This window comes from Lissotriton vulgaris, chromosome 8 (assembly GCF_964263255.1).
Source record: "Lissotriton vulgaris chromosome 8, aLisVul1.2, whole genome shotgun sequence".
Lineage (NCBI taxonomy): Eukaryota > Metazoa > Chordata > Amphibia > Caudata > Salamandridae > Lissotriton > Lissotriton vulgaris.
In genome coordinates, this window is record NC_141696.1 from 578186167 (window position 1) to 578203289 (window position 17123).

Sequence of the window (17123 nt, forward strand, 5' to 3'; positions counted from 1 at the left end):
TCTGCCCAGGGGTTAGTCTCGCTACATGATGATGTTGCTTCCATTAATGACTGCAACAGAAACCTTAAAATTATCTCTTGGAATGTAGCGGGCCTGCGTAAAAAGCTACTACTCCCAGACTGGAATAACCTTATTGATAAATATGATTTGTGTATTTTCCAGGAAACTTGGTCCCTTGGACCCAATGTATAAGCCTGGCTATTCTTCTTACTATGTGCCAGCTACCTCTCCTGGGCGGGGCCGCCCGTCTGGCGGATTGTTAATTTGGGTCAAAGCTGCGCTAAATTGTAAAATTACCCACCATCAAAGTGGATCACTGGACCTGATGAGGCTAACGTTTAGGGATTCCAAGGCTAGTGTGAGCCTGGAACTGTTCAATATTTATGCCAGAGGTCTGCAAGGGGGGGCTAAATCTCCCACTATCTCTGCGTTGTCAGAACTAATTTTATGCTGTCCTACGGACTCCCTGCCCTTGATTGCCGGTGATTATAACTGTACCTTTGAACCACTGGCTGTGGATGGTGCTGGTGGAATTCACAATGAGGATGCTAGATGGGGTATACCGCAACTGACGATCGCGTCAATTAAGAAATGGATACCGATTGTCATACAAATGAATGCCTCAGTAATGGAGCATGCCCTAGTTGCTGTTAATGGGCGCACGCCATCTGATTACTTGGGAGCCCATACATACAACAGGGTTTCCTGCCCTAGTAGAATAGATTACATCTTGGTCGGCAAGAGGCTATGGAAATCTGTGAGTGACATGACTGTCATTCAATCTATCCATAGCGATCATAACCCTCTGTCCATCTGCATGCGGAATCGGTTGCTTAACGTGGAATCTCAGTCTTTTAGTAGATCGAGGATGCTGACCAGGGAAATTATACCTTCTAACTGCAGAAGATTTATTAAATGGCAAAAATGTATCCTCGATGAACAAAAAACTAGTGCCCTGGGGGAGATCGTAAGAGATCAGACTGTTAAGCTTTCTGCATTTCGCACGAACGAGCTGGGACCCTGTCAGGCGGATGTAATTTATGATGAAACAATTGATATGATGGGCGCTCTCCTACTTGATACTCGGGTACCAAGCCAGCCGAGGAGTAGGAAACCTGCAGCCAAATGGTATAATCAGGACTGCAGGGAGGCAAAATCAAAATTAATATCTGCCATTAAAACTCGCAATGCTGTTGAGGTTCGCTTAGCTCGACTCCAATATAGGCGAGCATTATTGGAAGCAAAGCGGGCTTGGGATGACTCTTTTTGGAATGAGCTGAAGTCGGCTAGTCAGTCCGAGAATGGTGAGCTGTTTTGGGCTCTGGTTAGAAGCTCAAATGGCGGCGACACTGATCCAATACCCAACCATATCACCGATAGGGAATGGTTTGACCACTTTAGGAGTCTGTATGAAGGGGCTGAGGTAACAGGTAAAAGTGGGTCCCTTGAACATGATCCATTTCCTATGACAAATACCTCGCCCTCCCTTGACCCTGTGGGGCAAAAAGAAGTCGAGGTTGCCATCAATAAAATTGTATCTGGGAAGGCACCGGGCCAGGATGGCATTCCAGGCGATCTATTCCGTGCCAACACTGAGCAATGGGACAAGTATTTCTCCCTTTTGATCAATGCCCTTCTCCATGGTTCTCTGGTTCCGAGCTCTTGGAAAGAGGCTGAAGTGATCCCTATTTACAAGAAGGGATCAAGGGGAGACCCTGCCAACTATCGTCCAATCAGCCTTATTGATGCTGGTCAGAAGGTGGTTGGCAGGGTTCTTCTGGAGAGGATCCTTTCGTGGGCGGAAGAGAACAACATCATCTCCCAATTCCAGGCAGGCTTCAGGGCGTGCACAAGCACTGTCGACCGGCATTTAGGCTGGTTTTGTTACACTGGAAGATAGTAACCATTGGCAAGGGCGGTCTGTATTTTGCCTTTATTGATTTAAAGACCGCGTTTGACTTGGTTCCCCGAGAGCGCCTGTGGTCTGTTTTGCGGGAGATGGGGTTTCCCTTGCCCATTTTGAATTTGTTGGCCCGTATGCACGATGGAAATTATGCATGTATTAGGTGGGGTACACAGGAGTAGAAAACCGATAAAATCCCGGTAAATAGAGGTGTCCGCCAGGGATGTGTCCTGGCACCAACCCTCTTTTTGTTGTTTGTTAATGGGGTTGTCTCATTTTTAACTGAAATTGACGCTGATGCCCCTACCTTGGCTGGAGTCAAAGTCCCTGCTATGCTTTTTGCGGACGACACATTACTGGTATCTAAAACACCATCGGGGCTCCAGAAGCTCTTAGATCGTTTTTGTCTATTTTGCAGTTTGAGGGGCTTGGTAATTAATACAACTAAAACCAAGCTCCTTTATTTTAACCCTAGCAGGAAAGCCAAATCTACGCTTACACTTGACGAGGTCCCCCTAGAGCGTGTTAACATTTTTGACTATCTAAAGATAAGGATATCTGATCAATTGAAATGGCACCCATATATTGAGAAAATGGCCTTAAACCACAAGCTCGTTATGGGAGTCATTGGGAGGGAACACAGAGCTTCAATATCCAGACCCATAGCACCTGCACTGGAGATCTATGCTGCAAAAGCTGTAGGTTGCGCATTGTATGGAGCTGAGCTCTGGGGGTTTAACAATGTTGATCCCCTTGTTACGGCAGAAAATAAGTTTTTTAGAGTGCTCGTTTCACTACCTAAGGGCACCCCAACTAAGCCACTCCACTGCGATATGGGTCGCCGCTCTATTAAAGACCTAATCACTCTGCGCCCGCTTCTCTACTGGGCCCGTTTGTGGCGCACACCCGAGCTATCTAGCTATGCAGATGGCCTAAGAGAAGTCATGAACATGCAAGGGTCCCACAAAATCGTTTGGCTTGCTAGGGTAAAAAAGCTTTTACTGGCTATTGGTTTTAATATTGTATGGGAGTCGGGTGTATCGGTGTCAAAAATGGAAATTAAAAGAGCGTATTGGGCATGGGTTGATGCCCAAGACTCTACAGATACCAACTTGGGTAGGTTGACAGACGAGTTCCGCTTACACAAGACAGTATATCGTCTTGAACCCTATCTGGACTTCATTAGGAAACCCAGAGATAGGGCACTTTACATTCAGTTCAGACTGGGAACCCTTCCGGTTCGTGAACGTACATGTAAGTGGAAACCACCCAACCAAACACCTGTTAATTGTCTGTTTTGTACCGATGTACCCGAAACTATCCCGCACTTTTTCTTTGTATGTTGCGCTTATGACAAACCTAGGTCGAAATGGTTAAAACCTGTCTGCCGTCAGCTTGAGACCAATAATCACTCTTTCGCCCTCAGAATTTTGCAGACAGATCCTAACACCACCCTAGCTTGTGGGGTGGACAAATTCCTTAGTTGGGCGTGGGTGATCAGACAGAAAGACTTACGTTAATTTTATAAGGCGACCACTTTTTAACCTTGTCCAAAGCTGTTAATGGTTCAATAGATTTTAATTACTGTTGTATTCTTGTTTAAGTGCTTTTTTAAATGTATGCCTCAAATGAATTGTGATTTTAACTGTAAATGTGCTTTTTAAGATATTTCATATCGAAATAAAGCTTTGTACAACAACAACACAAACATATATACATACTTTCGAGAGAGAGTGCTAATTAGTTAATTTAAAAATGAATTCCACAACAGCTGCGAGAGCAGAAATTACACTCTTGCAAAAACCCACACCAAGGGTCAAACTAAAATAATGGCTTAAAGGCTTAACAGAACAAGTGCTATTCAGGGATGACATAGGTGGGGAGATGAAATGCAAGGTTACTTACACATTTGGAAAGAACACTCTTCAAGGTATAAGAAAACTTATAAGCACAGCAAACAATTCCAGTTCTGTCAAAATTTGATCAAGCGTTATGTTGAAGGCACTATGATGCAACACACGTCAGATCATACATTACCAAACAAAACAGTATGGTCCACAATGATGCAGGATAATTATTTTCTGCAGCACAACATACATTATATACATTCGGATAGGGCGTTAAGTGGGCTGGGTCTCACCGGTGGTGAGCACCAGCAGTTTTTTAAGGGGGCCTCGAAATGGGTCTCTATCAGGCTCTGTTTTGTGCCCTGGCACAGACGGTCTATTTTTTTCCAGACTGCAGCGACTGCAGGCACATCGATGTGCACGTGCTCACACTACTCCCTTCTCACTAGTGGAGAAGTTACAGCATGAGGTCATGCCAGGTGAGCGTTGATGGGGAAGGGAAATCCTTTAAAGAAAGTCATTTTCTCTCTGGATTTCCCTTCTCTTAATGAAACTCAGGAGCAGTAACATTGTCATGGTGTCACCAGGGCTTTAAGTGGAAGCTATTTCAATATTATATACAAGCCATAGTTGCTGCTTATTTCTGTTATGCAACTAACAACCATTGACAAAGCCAATAGTCCTGACTTGTTGTAGGTATGATCAGGGCTTTAAGTGGGAAAAAAACTGGGGGTGCTCTAAAAGGGGCATGGCAAATGTCTTAAAGGGGTGTGGCCTAACCGAGTAGGGGCGTGGTCTAAATCAAGATAACTAGCATTGTGTGCTTAAGAAAATCATGAAGTCGCATCCAGCAAAGGATAATAAAATAGGCAAAAAAGTATTATTTATTAAGTATAAGCCATAATATTCCAAACACTTAAAAAAAAAATTTTTTAATTATTTACATTACTTACAAATCTATTGCAGGATTTCCCAAAACCCTTGAAGATATTCACTGTGTCTATTTTGCTGGGGTTTTTCACAATTTTCTTCAGCAGACCAACTACCTTTTGCCAGCCAACTCTTTACATACAGTTTTGCTTCAAATGTTTCAAATGGAGGACCCTTGAGTTTTACCCATAAGCATGAAGAAATGGTCTCTACAAGAACAGAGGCCCTTGTTGGACTAGCAATTAAGTTCATTGCGCTGAAACCTCTCTCGTTTCGATCCCTTTTTGGAGTGGGTGAGAGACCTCTGTGCTATTTGCAGGTGGTCGAGGTCCGGGCAGTATTGCCTCGAAGCAGCAGACAGATTGGACATTGTATCCAAGTCTACAGACTCCCGATTCTACGGAGCCTCCAGTCCTTCGAGAAAAACATCCGAAGAACCGTTCTGGACCTCGGTTATCCCTACCATTGTGAGTCGAAGGACTCTCCGAGAAGCAATCCGGACTTCACAGCAGATCAATACTGCCCGGACCTCGACCACCTGCAAATAGCACAGAGGTCTCTCACCCACTCCAGCCACAGGAGCTGTTGGCAAGACTAGACCCCCCGGTCTTATTTTAACTAATTGAATTCGGGGCGGATTCTAAAGTAATTCAGGCAGGCAAATGCTTTTAAAACTTTAGTCTTGAGGATGATCCCAACTAACTAGAGCAAAAAGGGATCGAAACGTCGACTGTTGTAAACACTTTCACAGCCTAACCATTGCGTTCTACCTTGCTGTGTCTAGTGTTTTTTGGCAATACTTGAGATTTTTATCACTGAGTTAAAAGTGGCCAAACATTGCTCAAATTTGCCTGTGTAACCCTTTTCCTTATATGTTGTTTGTTTGTCTCAAAGTATGGTACAGGATTGTGCCTTCTAACCAAGTATCACCTTCTTATGATTTGAAATAAATACCCTGCCCGGCTGGGCAGAGGCAAATATAGTCTCCTATTATGGCCTATATTATTGTGTTCATGTTGATTCTGATAAGCTAAGGACCTTTGTTTTTTCAGAGAATACTTCCCCGTGGTCCTGAGCCATTGTTTGGGTACCCTTGTTATAATTAAATAGTCACACTATTCTAAGCACAGATTTTTAGCTTATGTGTTTTAAGCCACACCCTTAATTACACTGGCCACGCCCCTTTGAGACACCCTCGATTGTTTCATCCCACTTAAGGTCCTGGGTGAAGATGAAAGTGAAAAAGCAGCTGAGCTAATTCATAAAACACCGTCACTTAACGGCCTTACCACATACCGGCCCTCTTGAATTCAATCACTCATTTCGTTTGTTTATTCCGCGTTAGCAGGGCCTTATTTGTAACTTGTCTAAACCTTCTGCTTAAACCAATAAAAGGATCAGCACCAGAGAACAGCTCGGACATCCGATTAGAATGTCGACCTTTGACACGTGCAACTTCACCATCGAAGCATTCCCACTAAGACCTGCATCAGTAAGAGGTAGATTAAAAAACGACCTGATCTGAGTAAATCATCGGCGTTAAGTGCTGCATGGAAAGGAAATGCCTAGAATATATAAATATTTCCACATAAAGCAACGTGTTCTCCTATTCTTCAGTGGTCAGAGCCCCCCATTGCAGTTATCACACCATGATACACAGTGTTGAGATACTGCATAATTTACGACAGAAACACGGCCATGTCACGTGCCTCAATCTCTCAAACGATATACTTTATTAACATACATTTTTATTTCAGCACCAGGAGAGTTCAGCTTTTTCCATATTGGAGGTTTCCGGTTCTACCACACGTTTTCCAGTGATAATGTATCAACGACTTTAAGATATAATATCAATCCACATGTTTGTGTTTGTGGTGCCGGCACGTCATTCTTCTAAGAGGAGGCGGTTTAGGCCAATCACCGTTTCTGCAAAGTCAGTCAGCTCCACAAAGTCAGAAGTAATTATGTTGATGCCCTTAACTCCAGGTTTCTGGTCTTTAACCCAATTTAAAATCACCGGAAGATTCCTAAGAGAAAAAAAAATATTCCTTCAACATTACTTTTGCCAATTTATAGTGTTGTTAATGACTACAAAAGCAACATTAATGCCTTTAGGGCAATTCGTGCCACACAAGCCAGCTTGCCTGTGAACAGAAACTTGTTTCATTGAAATTACATTTGTTTACCGAGGCATCTTTCACTTTGAGGGTCTCAACCGACAACCACCCGAAACCAGTAATGAGCGAGCATAAGGCCAACAAACTGAAATGCACATATGGAACTACCAAGCCTAAAGCAAAAGTATTGAACGCTAGTGGTGCATTTATTGGTCATGTATGAAACAACAACTGGATGATGTAGCTACAATTGGTAATACACAAGAAATTATGTTGTGACTAAAACAACTGTAATTTCTAATTTAATAGTTCATTCCTCAATTAGTGCACAATATTTTTTCGAGATTCACACCAGAGTTGTAGCTGCCGGAAAAAGGAAAAGTATTTTCTATGATCAAATTAGAGCATGAGCTGAAAGGTGAGTTATCACCACCTATATTCCTCCATTCTGGCAAGTAGCTGTATAACTAAACACACACTGGTAAAGCCAATAGGTGTCACCTATGCGAGAGCTATTTACTTTGGCTATGTGTTTTAGCCACTGTGCACACCAGTGTCACTGCAGTTCAGCATTGCTAAAAGTTAGTGGCATGGGGTGGGGTGGGGTGGGGTAGATTGGAGTGAGGTAGATGGAGTAAAGTGGAATGGGTAGATTGGGGTAGAGTGGAGTGGGATAGATTGGCATGGAGTGGAGGTAAACTGGTGTGGAATGGATTTGAGTAGTGGAGTTGGGTAGATTTGCATGGTAGATTGGAGTGGGGTAGTTTGGGTGGAGTAGATTGGACTGGAGTAAATTGGAGTGGAGTAGATAGGAGTAGGGAAGATCGGGGTAGAGTAGAATGTATTGGGATAGGTGGGAGTGGAGTGGGAAAGACTGAGGAAAAGTGGAGTTGGGTGGATTGAGGTAGAGTAGAGCGGGTTATACTGGAGTTGAGTCAGGTAGATTGGAGTGGGCTATACTGAAGTTGGCTAGACTGTAGTGGGGTAGATTGGGTGAATTATAGTTGGGTACAAGGAATGGAGTTGGGTAGATTTAGTGTGGAGTAGATTGGGGTAGAGTAAAATGGGTAGGCTGGGGGAGTGGGGTAGATTGGAGTGGTGAGAGGTAGACTGGGATGGAGTGGGGTAGGTTAGATTGGAGTGGGGTAGATTGGAGTGGGTTAGGGTAGACTGGGGTAGAGTGGTGTAGAATATATTGGGGTATCTTGGAGTAGAGTGGGGTAGACTGGGTTGGGGTAGATTGCAGTGATATGGAGTGACGTGAAGTGAGGTAGATTGGAATGGAGTGGAGTCAATAGGAATGGCCAGGAGGAGGGCGCGGCCAACTGCCGTACATGGCAGACGCTGCTTGAGGAGCTCCGGACCCGGGCAGGCAAATATCCTGCATGTTGGCCGTAATCTGCGGTGCCTGTCACCTTCTGTGATCGGCCGCCGCGGAGTGGAGTTGGCGCCGACCATCAGAGCAGCATTTGGGTTTCCGGGCGGCTTTGGCGGCGGAGCGGGCGGCCCCTTGCCGGGGGCCTGTGGAGCGGCATGTGACGAAGGCGGCCCGGCCCGACGTTGTGGAGAGGCCTGCTGAGGAACTCCTGCGGCACAGAGGTCCATTGAGGTCCCGTGGGGAGTAGATCTGTGCGGTGCCACAGAGCCCTAACTTGGACGTGTGGAGACGCCGGGGCACAGCCTGAGATCGGACGCGTCCAGAGTAATGCGCAGGTTCGGAGCGCGGGGCTGGGCGCAGCTACGCGAACGCCGGTGTGGCGGAGCGGCCTATACGGACCTACCACACATGGTGCTGGGTAGCAGGACCCCCCCTGACGAACAGCAGCAGGCTACAGACGGGTGGCGTCATAAAGGGGCTGAGAGATAGCAGACCCTGAGGCATGTTGGGGACAAAAGCCTGTGACAGCTTAGCCTCCTTGAACCCTTGCGTTGGCCAGCAGACACCGGGATGTGCGCATATTGTCTGACAGTGTAGAGCGGCAGGGAATACAGAGGGCGGCCGTAACGTGCAGGGGTGCTGGTGCGACTGGCTGGGAACTGCCCTGGAGGGCGCACGAGGCTTAGAGTGCCCCCCAACCCCTAACTCCCCAAGAAGACCCGGGCCAGGCAGACAGCACCGGGTAGCTGCAGTTTGAGAGGGCCGTACACAGTGCTGCGCAAAGAGACAAAGACCTGTGGCTTCTAGACCCGGTATTGACCGAGTGCACTGTGTTTAGTCTGAGGATCAGACAGAGGGGCCGCCTGGGACAACTGAGCAGCCGGGGGTCCTGCGGCAACGCCTGGCAATACACGTGCCTAACCCCACGTAGACGGAGAGGGTAAAACCATTGTCTCTGTTGTGGACAGGGCACCTGCGATACTGTGATGGGGCGAGTGAAGTGCAAGCAGCTAGAAGGCGAGCCTGTGATCGACCACGTCCAAGATACTGCGGCCATTGATGCCTCCCAGTAGGCAAGCTGCATACCACCTAATAATGCAGTGGAGACAGCGGACAAGTTGGACTTAATCTTGAAGGAGGTGCGAGATTCCAGGAAAGCTATAGAGACCCAAATTGGCAACCTCACGACTGGGTTATCGCTGCTCCGGGCCGAACATACTAAACTCGCCGACAAGGTGAAGGACCATGCGGTGGTGCTGGATGTCCTGTCCCCCCAGCAAACCCAGAACACTACCCATATCCACCAACTGCAGACCCAGGTCGTTACCCTAATGGACCGTGTGGAGGATGCGGAAGGGAGAGTGCGGAGAAACAACATCTGTGTAATAGAATTGCCGGAGTGAAGCGAGGGGGCCGATGCGGCCTGGTATATGGAGGGCTGGCTCAAGGAATACGTCACCACTGAACGGGCGCACAGGATTCCTACGGGCCATCCGAGGCCAGGGGTCCCACCACGTCCACTCCTAATAAAATTACTGAATTATAGAGACAGGGACGTTTGCTACAGAAATCAAGAGAGGTGCCTCAAATTAACTTTGAGAACACCAAGGTCTCACTGTACCCGGATTACACGCTTATGGTACAGAAGCAACGCTCCTGCTTTTTGACAGTCAAGAGAAAACTACGGGAACTAAATCTGCAATACGCCCTCCTCTTCCCTGCACGGTTAAGGATCATTTATAAGAGGAAACCATACTTCTTTGAAAGTCCTGGTGACATGGAGGAATGGTTGGAGGTGATGGAACTAGAGAGACAATCGAGGGCCGCCTCCCAGACCTCGACTTCCACTGTGCAAGATGGTCGACCGACTGGATGCCGCAGCTCGAGACGACTTCACAAGAGGAACACACAGCTTCGACCGACGCCCCAGGAGATGCAGAGCGGCAAGGAGACGGCGATCCTTGCAGTTTCTTCCTTCCGTACTACGGCGTAGATTGGCGACTTGAACACTTCCGAAGTGGACACTCAGAAATCAGATTCGGAGGGGGGTATGGCCCTGTTTCCCTCCGTGACCCCACAGATGGCGGACGGGCTGATTTCCTAGCTGGTTGGACGACATTGTGAACTTGGAACTGACTAGTAACGTATCCGTTTGCTCTATTCTTATCACTATATTTGCTATAATGACATTGAACTGTATGAAATAATGGCCCGGGTCTGTTTGAATATCATTGTAACCCTGAAAAGGAGTGTGCACTGCATGGGTGGGTTTGGCCACGTACCCCAAAATGCGAAAGCTTTGTATAGATCCAATATAGGTTTATATGTTTTCTGTTTAGTTGGGTGGTCCGGTATAGTTCCACGACAAGACCGAGTATTAGGCACTGATGGGGTGGGAAATGGTCCTGCGTTGTACACTCTTTTGCATTGGCACAGCACTGCTTCTGCCTCACTGGCTGCCCGGCGGCCACATACAGATACATGATGCATACACAGAATAAATATACCATAATCACCTGGAATGTCAGGGGCCTGGGCTCAATTCAGAAACGACATAGGATACATGCACAGCTATTAAGGCGCAAAGCGCAGATAGTCTACCTGCAAGAGTCCCATATGGTTGAGAAGGAAGTAGGGAAACTGCGTAAAAAGTGGAAAGGGCAGGTTTTTTCTACTACATATTTGGGGTTTTTGAGCGGCGCTACGATTTGGGTCAGACATGGAGTGCGTTTCACGTCAGTGGAGCAAAGAGTAGACCAACAGGGGAGGTACATCCTGGTGAAGGTCACCCTAGATAGCCAGCCGGTAGTTCTGGGTTCAATATATGCAATAAACTCTGAGCAGGAGAGGTTCCTAAGTAGGCTGTCGGTCGCCCTGACGGGGTGGGTGAGCTACCCATGAATAATCGGGGGGATTGTAATGCTGTGATGAATATTACGCTTGACAGGTCCCACCCTCCCTTGCATGGGACGAGGGTTTGTAAACAAGCGAGGGCACTGTGTGAATGGGCGGAGGGATGGGGGCTTTGTGATGTCTGGCAGATGAGACACCAAACACACAGAGAGTACTCCTTCTACTCACCAGTGCATTTGTTACACACCAGAATTTATAGAATGTTCTGTTCCAATAGCATCACAATGCAGGTGAAGGTCACTACATATTTGGCGAAGTCCTTCTCTGATCACAGCCCATTGGAGCTGGTGATTGGGTGGGGCAGGGGACACACCCCAGTGCCAACATGGTGGTTGTGGCCTCAAATGTTGGTAGACCCAGTGTTCTACTATGTCAGACACTACCCAGCATTACTTTGCAGACAATAGTAACACAGCGTCTACCAGACTGATTGAGTGGGACGCCTTCAAAAAGGTGGTCCGCGGAAAGGCGATAGGGGCGATGGTAGAGGCGAGACAAGAGGTTCATAAATCCCTGGTGGATCTAGAAGAGAAGCTCAAAAGGCTGGAGCAGGAAGCTGTGCAGGATGCTAAACACACAAGATGATGGACGGAATGTTGCACAATGGCAAAACATTCACCCCCAGTCACAGATCTGCGTTTAAACCATCGTTATTTTGCTCACCAAGCCACCCCAGTTCAGACATGGCCATATGCAAATCAGCCTTGACCCTGTGCCTCATGGGAACAGTCCAGCCCGATCTGCCAAGCCATGTCTTCCTTGGACCGGAATCAAGCATCCTAGGACCGGTTTGTGGCTATCAGCCGTCTTCAGCCAGGATAGCTAGACTCCAGTGGCGTGGTGAGCACGGGACCCACCCTGAAGGAGGCTAGAATCAGACACGCCGAACTGCTGGAGTCTCTACGTGTCAAAAGTATGCACAATTGTGTCAAACAGAGGCAGACAAGGCAGGGACCCTGTTGGCGAAATTACTGAGGGAGGACCCCCATAATGTTGTTATCAATGAGGTCACCACCATAGCGGGTGGTGCAGTATCGAACCAGGGCAATATCAATGAGGCTTTCAGACAATACTATGCCTCGCTTGTAGGAAGGTGGATATCTGACTATGGTTACCCCCAAACTTTTTGCCTAGTGTTTAGCTGGTTTTTTACTTAGTTGGCCTGGGATCCTGCTATTCAGGGCCCCAGGCTAATTGCTCTCTCATTAAAATGGACTCCATGTACCTTAGGTGCATACACAATTGGAACTGGTTCACCTTATAGGCCCCTGTAACAGTGTACCATAGGTACCCAGAGCATAGGTGTAGCCAAGGCCTACCAGGGACTGCAGCATGTATTGTTCCACCCCTGGCCTGGCCTCCATATTTGACACAACTGGCTGATCACTCAGCTGGGGTAAGTTGGTGTAATCACCTCTTACTTAGATATAGTATATCTATATCTAACCTAACTGAACACATAGTAACCTATAAGTCACTCCTATGGCAGGTCTTAACAATCCTGGAGGCAGAGTTCTTGGTTTCATGTGAGATGGTGCTCTAGCATGAGCTGAGCCTGTCTGCAGCTGTCGGGAACAACTCCCTTAGCTGTTCATAGGATATTGCCATACCATATGCTCTTAAGTGCATTATAATCCTCGTGGTTATATACTAACTTTGGTTTGGCTTTATCAAAACATGTCGAGTAAGGTATCATACGATTTGGAATAATATCCCCTCTGCAGTCCTATCGACGGGGATAGCATTCCACCCTTCTAGAGGGACACGACATGTACATAACCTGAACCCAGGTTAAAGTTAACCCGAGCCTCAGCATCAAAAAATGGATGCTGCCACCACAGACACAAGTCTGACCTCCTGCTGCTGGGAGTCCTTCCAGCGAGGGAGGCTTGGACAAAGGGTTTCCTGCCTTGGGAGGTGCGAGCACCACCCCAGACAGGATTTTGTGTATTGGGTAGGACAGGGCTGAATAGAAACAGACATGCCTGGGACACACAAGGTGTCCTTGTGCATAAGCCAGTCCAAACCGGTGCTGGGGCTTTCCAGCCCCAGTACTGGCACGGAGCTGGACAAAGGAAAGGGGGTGTAACCGCCCCCTTCCTGGTCCCACCCAGAGGAGGGACCTAGCAGGTGATCCACCCCTCAGATTGGGAATAAGAGTGGGAGCAGTGCCATAGCACCAGAGATCATCCTGAAATCAACTTGAAACTAAGAAGACGCCGGACTTCGACATTCTGCTGCACAGCAGACTGAAGAGCATCTCCCTTGTGGCAAAGGAGTGGCCACCCTGTGAACACAGGCACCATCCAGCAACTCGACGTCTGCTTTGCCGCCGCCTCCTGCCGGAGCCGGAGCCCAGAGCCCAACGAGACCCAGACTCCCAGACTTCTCACAGCCCGATCCACAGTCCCTGCAAAGAAGGGACCCGCGGAGGCACCGAGAGACGTGGGACCGGACATCTTGAAAGACCCTCAAGAAGCTGACTGCGCAGCACCCGAGGCACCCTCGACGCTGTGCTTTGGGGTTGGAGAAGCCCCACAACCGAGCAGCATTTGCACCGAAGATCAGCCCCCCAGCATCTCCACGATCTGTGTGGGGCCCTTTTGCACTTTGCCACTCGACGCGCCATCCTGGCCACTTGCCACGTGGCTCGCGGCCATCTTGGCGACGAAACCTACAATTTACACTGCGGGTCTGGTTGCTCCAGACTTGCCCTTGCTCCTGTAAAAAGGAGCACCCGCTCTGACCTTGCTGGTCCAAGTGAAAGCTTTCTTCACTTCGTGCGTGGCTTGCATTAGCCAAGACCTGTTTGCTCCAATCAAGTTGCCGAACGCCATCAGCTAGAGCCTTCGTGGAACAGCTCGTGATCGACTCCTGGACGTCCTCGACCTCTTCGTGTCCACGTGGCTGAGGAGACAAGCTACACCTCATCGCCTGTTTGCACCCGACATCGCCTGGTTCCATCCTGGTTCCACGGTAGTCACTGGCTAGTGACTTTGACCGTTGTCCCCTCTGCTTTCAGGTCTTCACCACTTCAGATCCACCCTTGGATCCACCAGAACTCTCCTCGTCGACCCGCCTGCAGCATCTTCATCTTCAGGCACCATCGACCTGCGTGACGAAACCCGACACTGCTTCGCACCTGTGCACCCGCTTCCTGTGGGTGAGGTAACTCAGCAACGCCGGTGTTCCCTCACTGGTACACACCTCTAGTGTCTGTGTCTAAAGTTTCATCCTTCTAGGTCACTCGGAAGGTTCCTTAAACAGTAACTTTATATCTTTTACGCACCATTGACATTGCATTGGTGCATGCGTGTGCTTTAAGCGCTGCACCCGAGTCCCGCGGGCCTTTCCCAACTTCTTCACTGTTAGTCCCGAACAGCTCCAGCGATTCCCCAGGCCCTAGGCCTACTTCCTTTCCAATTAGTGACTCTTATACCACTATTTTAGTATATGGTTTAGGTGGCCCCTAGGGCTCATCCATATTGTGCAACTTTTGTATATTTAAACTGTGTTTTGTTTTAACGCATTTGCTTCTGTGCTCATAAAGAGTATAGGGGATATTTGTAGTAAATCAATATATATATATTTTCAATATATATCTGTGTGGTGTCCTTTCATTTGGTATTCGAGGGGATTGTGTATGGTAAAACAGCTTGCTTCACATGCCTTTACAGAGTTTAGCCTAAGACTGCTTTGTCCACGCTACCTCTAGGATAGCTGGTCTATAAGGTTGACTTACAACCAATTATCATAAGGGTTGCTTGGCATGTTACAAGGTGATCACTAGAGCTAGTGAGCATCATATACCAGGCCAACTTCTCACAAGGCTGTATAGCGAACCAGAGGATGAAGTGAGTACACACACAGATGAGTTTTTATCCACAATACCATGCCCTCAGTTGTCAGCGGCTGCGCAGAAAGAGTTAACAGGCCCCATCACCCAGTCAGAAATTAGGGCAGCTATTAAGGGTCTTCCCTGCAACAAAACCCCTTGGCTGGATGGCCTGCCAGCCGAATTTTATGCCACTTATGCGGATCTCCTTGTACCCCACTTGGAAATTTTATATAGAGAAGCATTAAGGGAGGGCTCTCTCCCACTCACCACAGTGCAGGCGCTGGGGGTGTCCCTCCCGAAACCAGGCAGGGATCCCACTGTCATGGATAGCTACCGCTCCTCATCACTGTTATCGTCGGAGTACAAAATACTCAGTAAAGTCCTGGCCAATAGACTTCTGCCCACGTTAAGCAAACTGATTCATATGGACCAGACGGGCTTTTGCCAGCGCGCAGCACATCCTTGAACACTAGAAAGCTGCATCACCTCCTTGCGGAAGCCCCGACACGGTAGGACTATGCGGGCTGTATTTCATTAGATATGCGTCAAGCATTCAACACAATTATACAATGAAAAAGCTCTCGCAACTACATATGTATATATCAAGACAAGGTTCAATGACCAACAGTAAAAAAAGGAAAACGCAGAAGCAGGTTCTTTGGTGTGATACTTCTTGTTACAGCAAGTTGTTTACTTTTCTCCAGACTTTTGAGAAAGAAATCGCCGACACGTGTTTCGTCGTGTGTGGGTGAGTCAAACACGACTCTTCAGGGCTTAAACTCCCAATACCACTGTGTGGTTGGAGTAAGTCTGGGTCTTTACAAGCTCTGTTTCAAGCAAAAGGTATTCTGTGTATACAAACACAGACGAGGCTGGTTGAGAGAAAGATCAATGATAGTATATGAACGAGGTTATCGTATCTCTTTCAGTAATCCTGTAGAGATAGTGTAGCGCTGTATCCCGCTATGCCTTCAGGCGGGAAGCCGGGAGGGGATTCCTATTCCGTGCCAAGTTTGAAGAAACGGGTAAGTTGGTTCGTACACGAGAGACGACCGCCGGGAACAGACAGAGGAGGGATTGCCAGAAGCGGCACACCGCCTCAGAAGAAACTTACCCTTTTGCTTGAAACAGAGCTTGTAAAGACCCAGACTTACTCCAACCACACAGTGGTATTGGGAGTTTAAGCCCTGAAGAGTCGTGTTTGACTCACCCACACACGACGAAACACGTGTCGGCGATTTCTTTCTCAAAAGTCTGGAGAAAAGTAAACAACTTGCTGTAACAAGAAGTATCACACCAAAGAACCTGCTTCTGCGTTTTCCTTTTTTTACTGTTGGTCATTGAACCTTGTCTTGATATATACATATGTAGTTGCGAGAGCTTTTTCATTGTAAAATTGTCTTGTCTTTGACTTGTTTAGACGGTTAAGGAGGTTTTGCCGTCTGCTCTTTACGCACTACACAACGAAACCCTTGCTTTTCACACACTTTGTAACGTTTCAGCCCAGGCAGTGCGCCCCCGTAGTCCTAATTTTCTAAAAACCCCATGCTCAGTTTCTCAGATTCAACACAATTAAATGGGACTATATATTTAGGGCTTTGCCGAGATTTGGATTGCCGGAAGAATATATCCGGTGGTTCTGACTCCTATATAATGCTCCTAAAGCTAGAGCGAGGACGGGACGGCACATATCTGCGGAATATCGGATACACAGGGGAACGAGGCAGGGATGACCGCTCTCTACGCTTATTTTTATATTGGCGCTCAAACCTTTGGCGTTAAAGTTGAGGGCGGAGCTGATTGGCATGGGGATAATGGTGGGTGGCACCACGCACTTGTTGTCGGCGTACGCTGACGATATCATCTTATACCTGCGCGACCTTCGCACCCCTATGGGTACTATGGCTGCGATAATGAAAGTTTCGAAAGACTGTCAGGTCTCGCTATCAACCCAGCGAAATCAACAGTATTCTTCTTTAAAGAACAGGCACCTCTGCCGGATTTTCAATTTGGCACACTACCGTTTAAGGTGGCACCTCAGACATTAAAGTATTTAGGTATTTAAGTATACAGGACCCAGACGGACATGTTAGAGGGCAACTTGAATAGAGCCCTGAGAGCTTTACGGTCTAGCATTAATTTCTGGACCACTCTACTGCTGTCAGTAGCGGGCAGGGCATCAATTGCAAAAATGGTG

General features: G+C 47.6%; 1 protein-coding gene across 1 annotated transcript in view; it reads right to left on the reverse strand.

Moving 5' to 3' along the window:
• Positions 1 to 6381: 6381 nt before the first annotated feature.
• PLCXD2 (phosphatidylinositol specific phospholipase C X domain containing 2) overlaps positions 6382 to 17123 on the reverse strand; it is a 188274-nt gene continuing 177532 nt past the window's right edge. Inside the window, exon 4 of the mRNA XM_086934420.1 lies at positions 6382 to 6707. Coding sequence (XP_086790546.1) covers positions 6566 to 6707 — 142 coding nt within the window. The 3' untranslated portion in view covers positions 6382 to 6565. The remainder of the gene's footprint in view (positions 6708 to 17123) is intronic.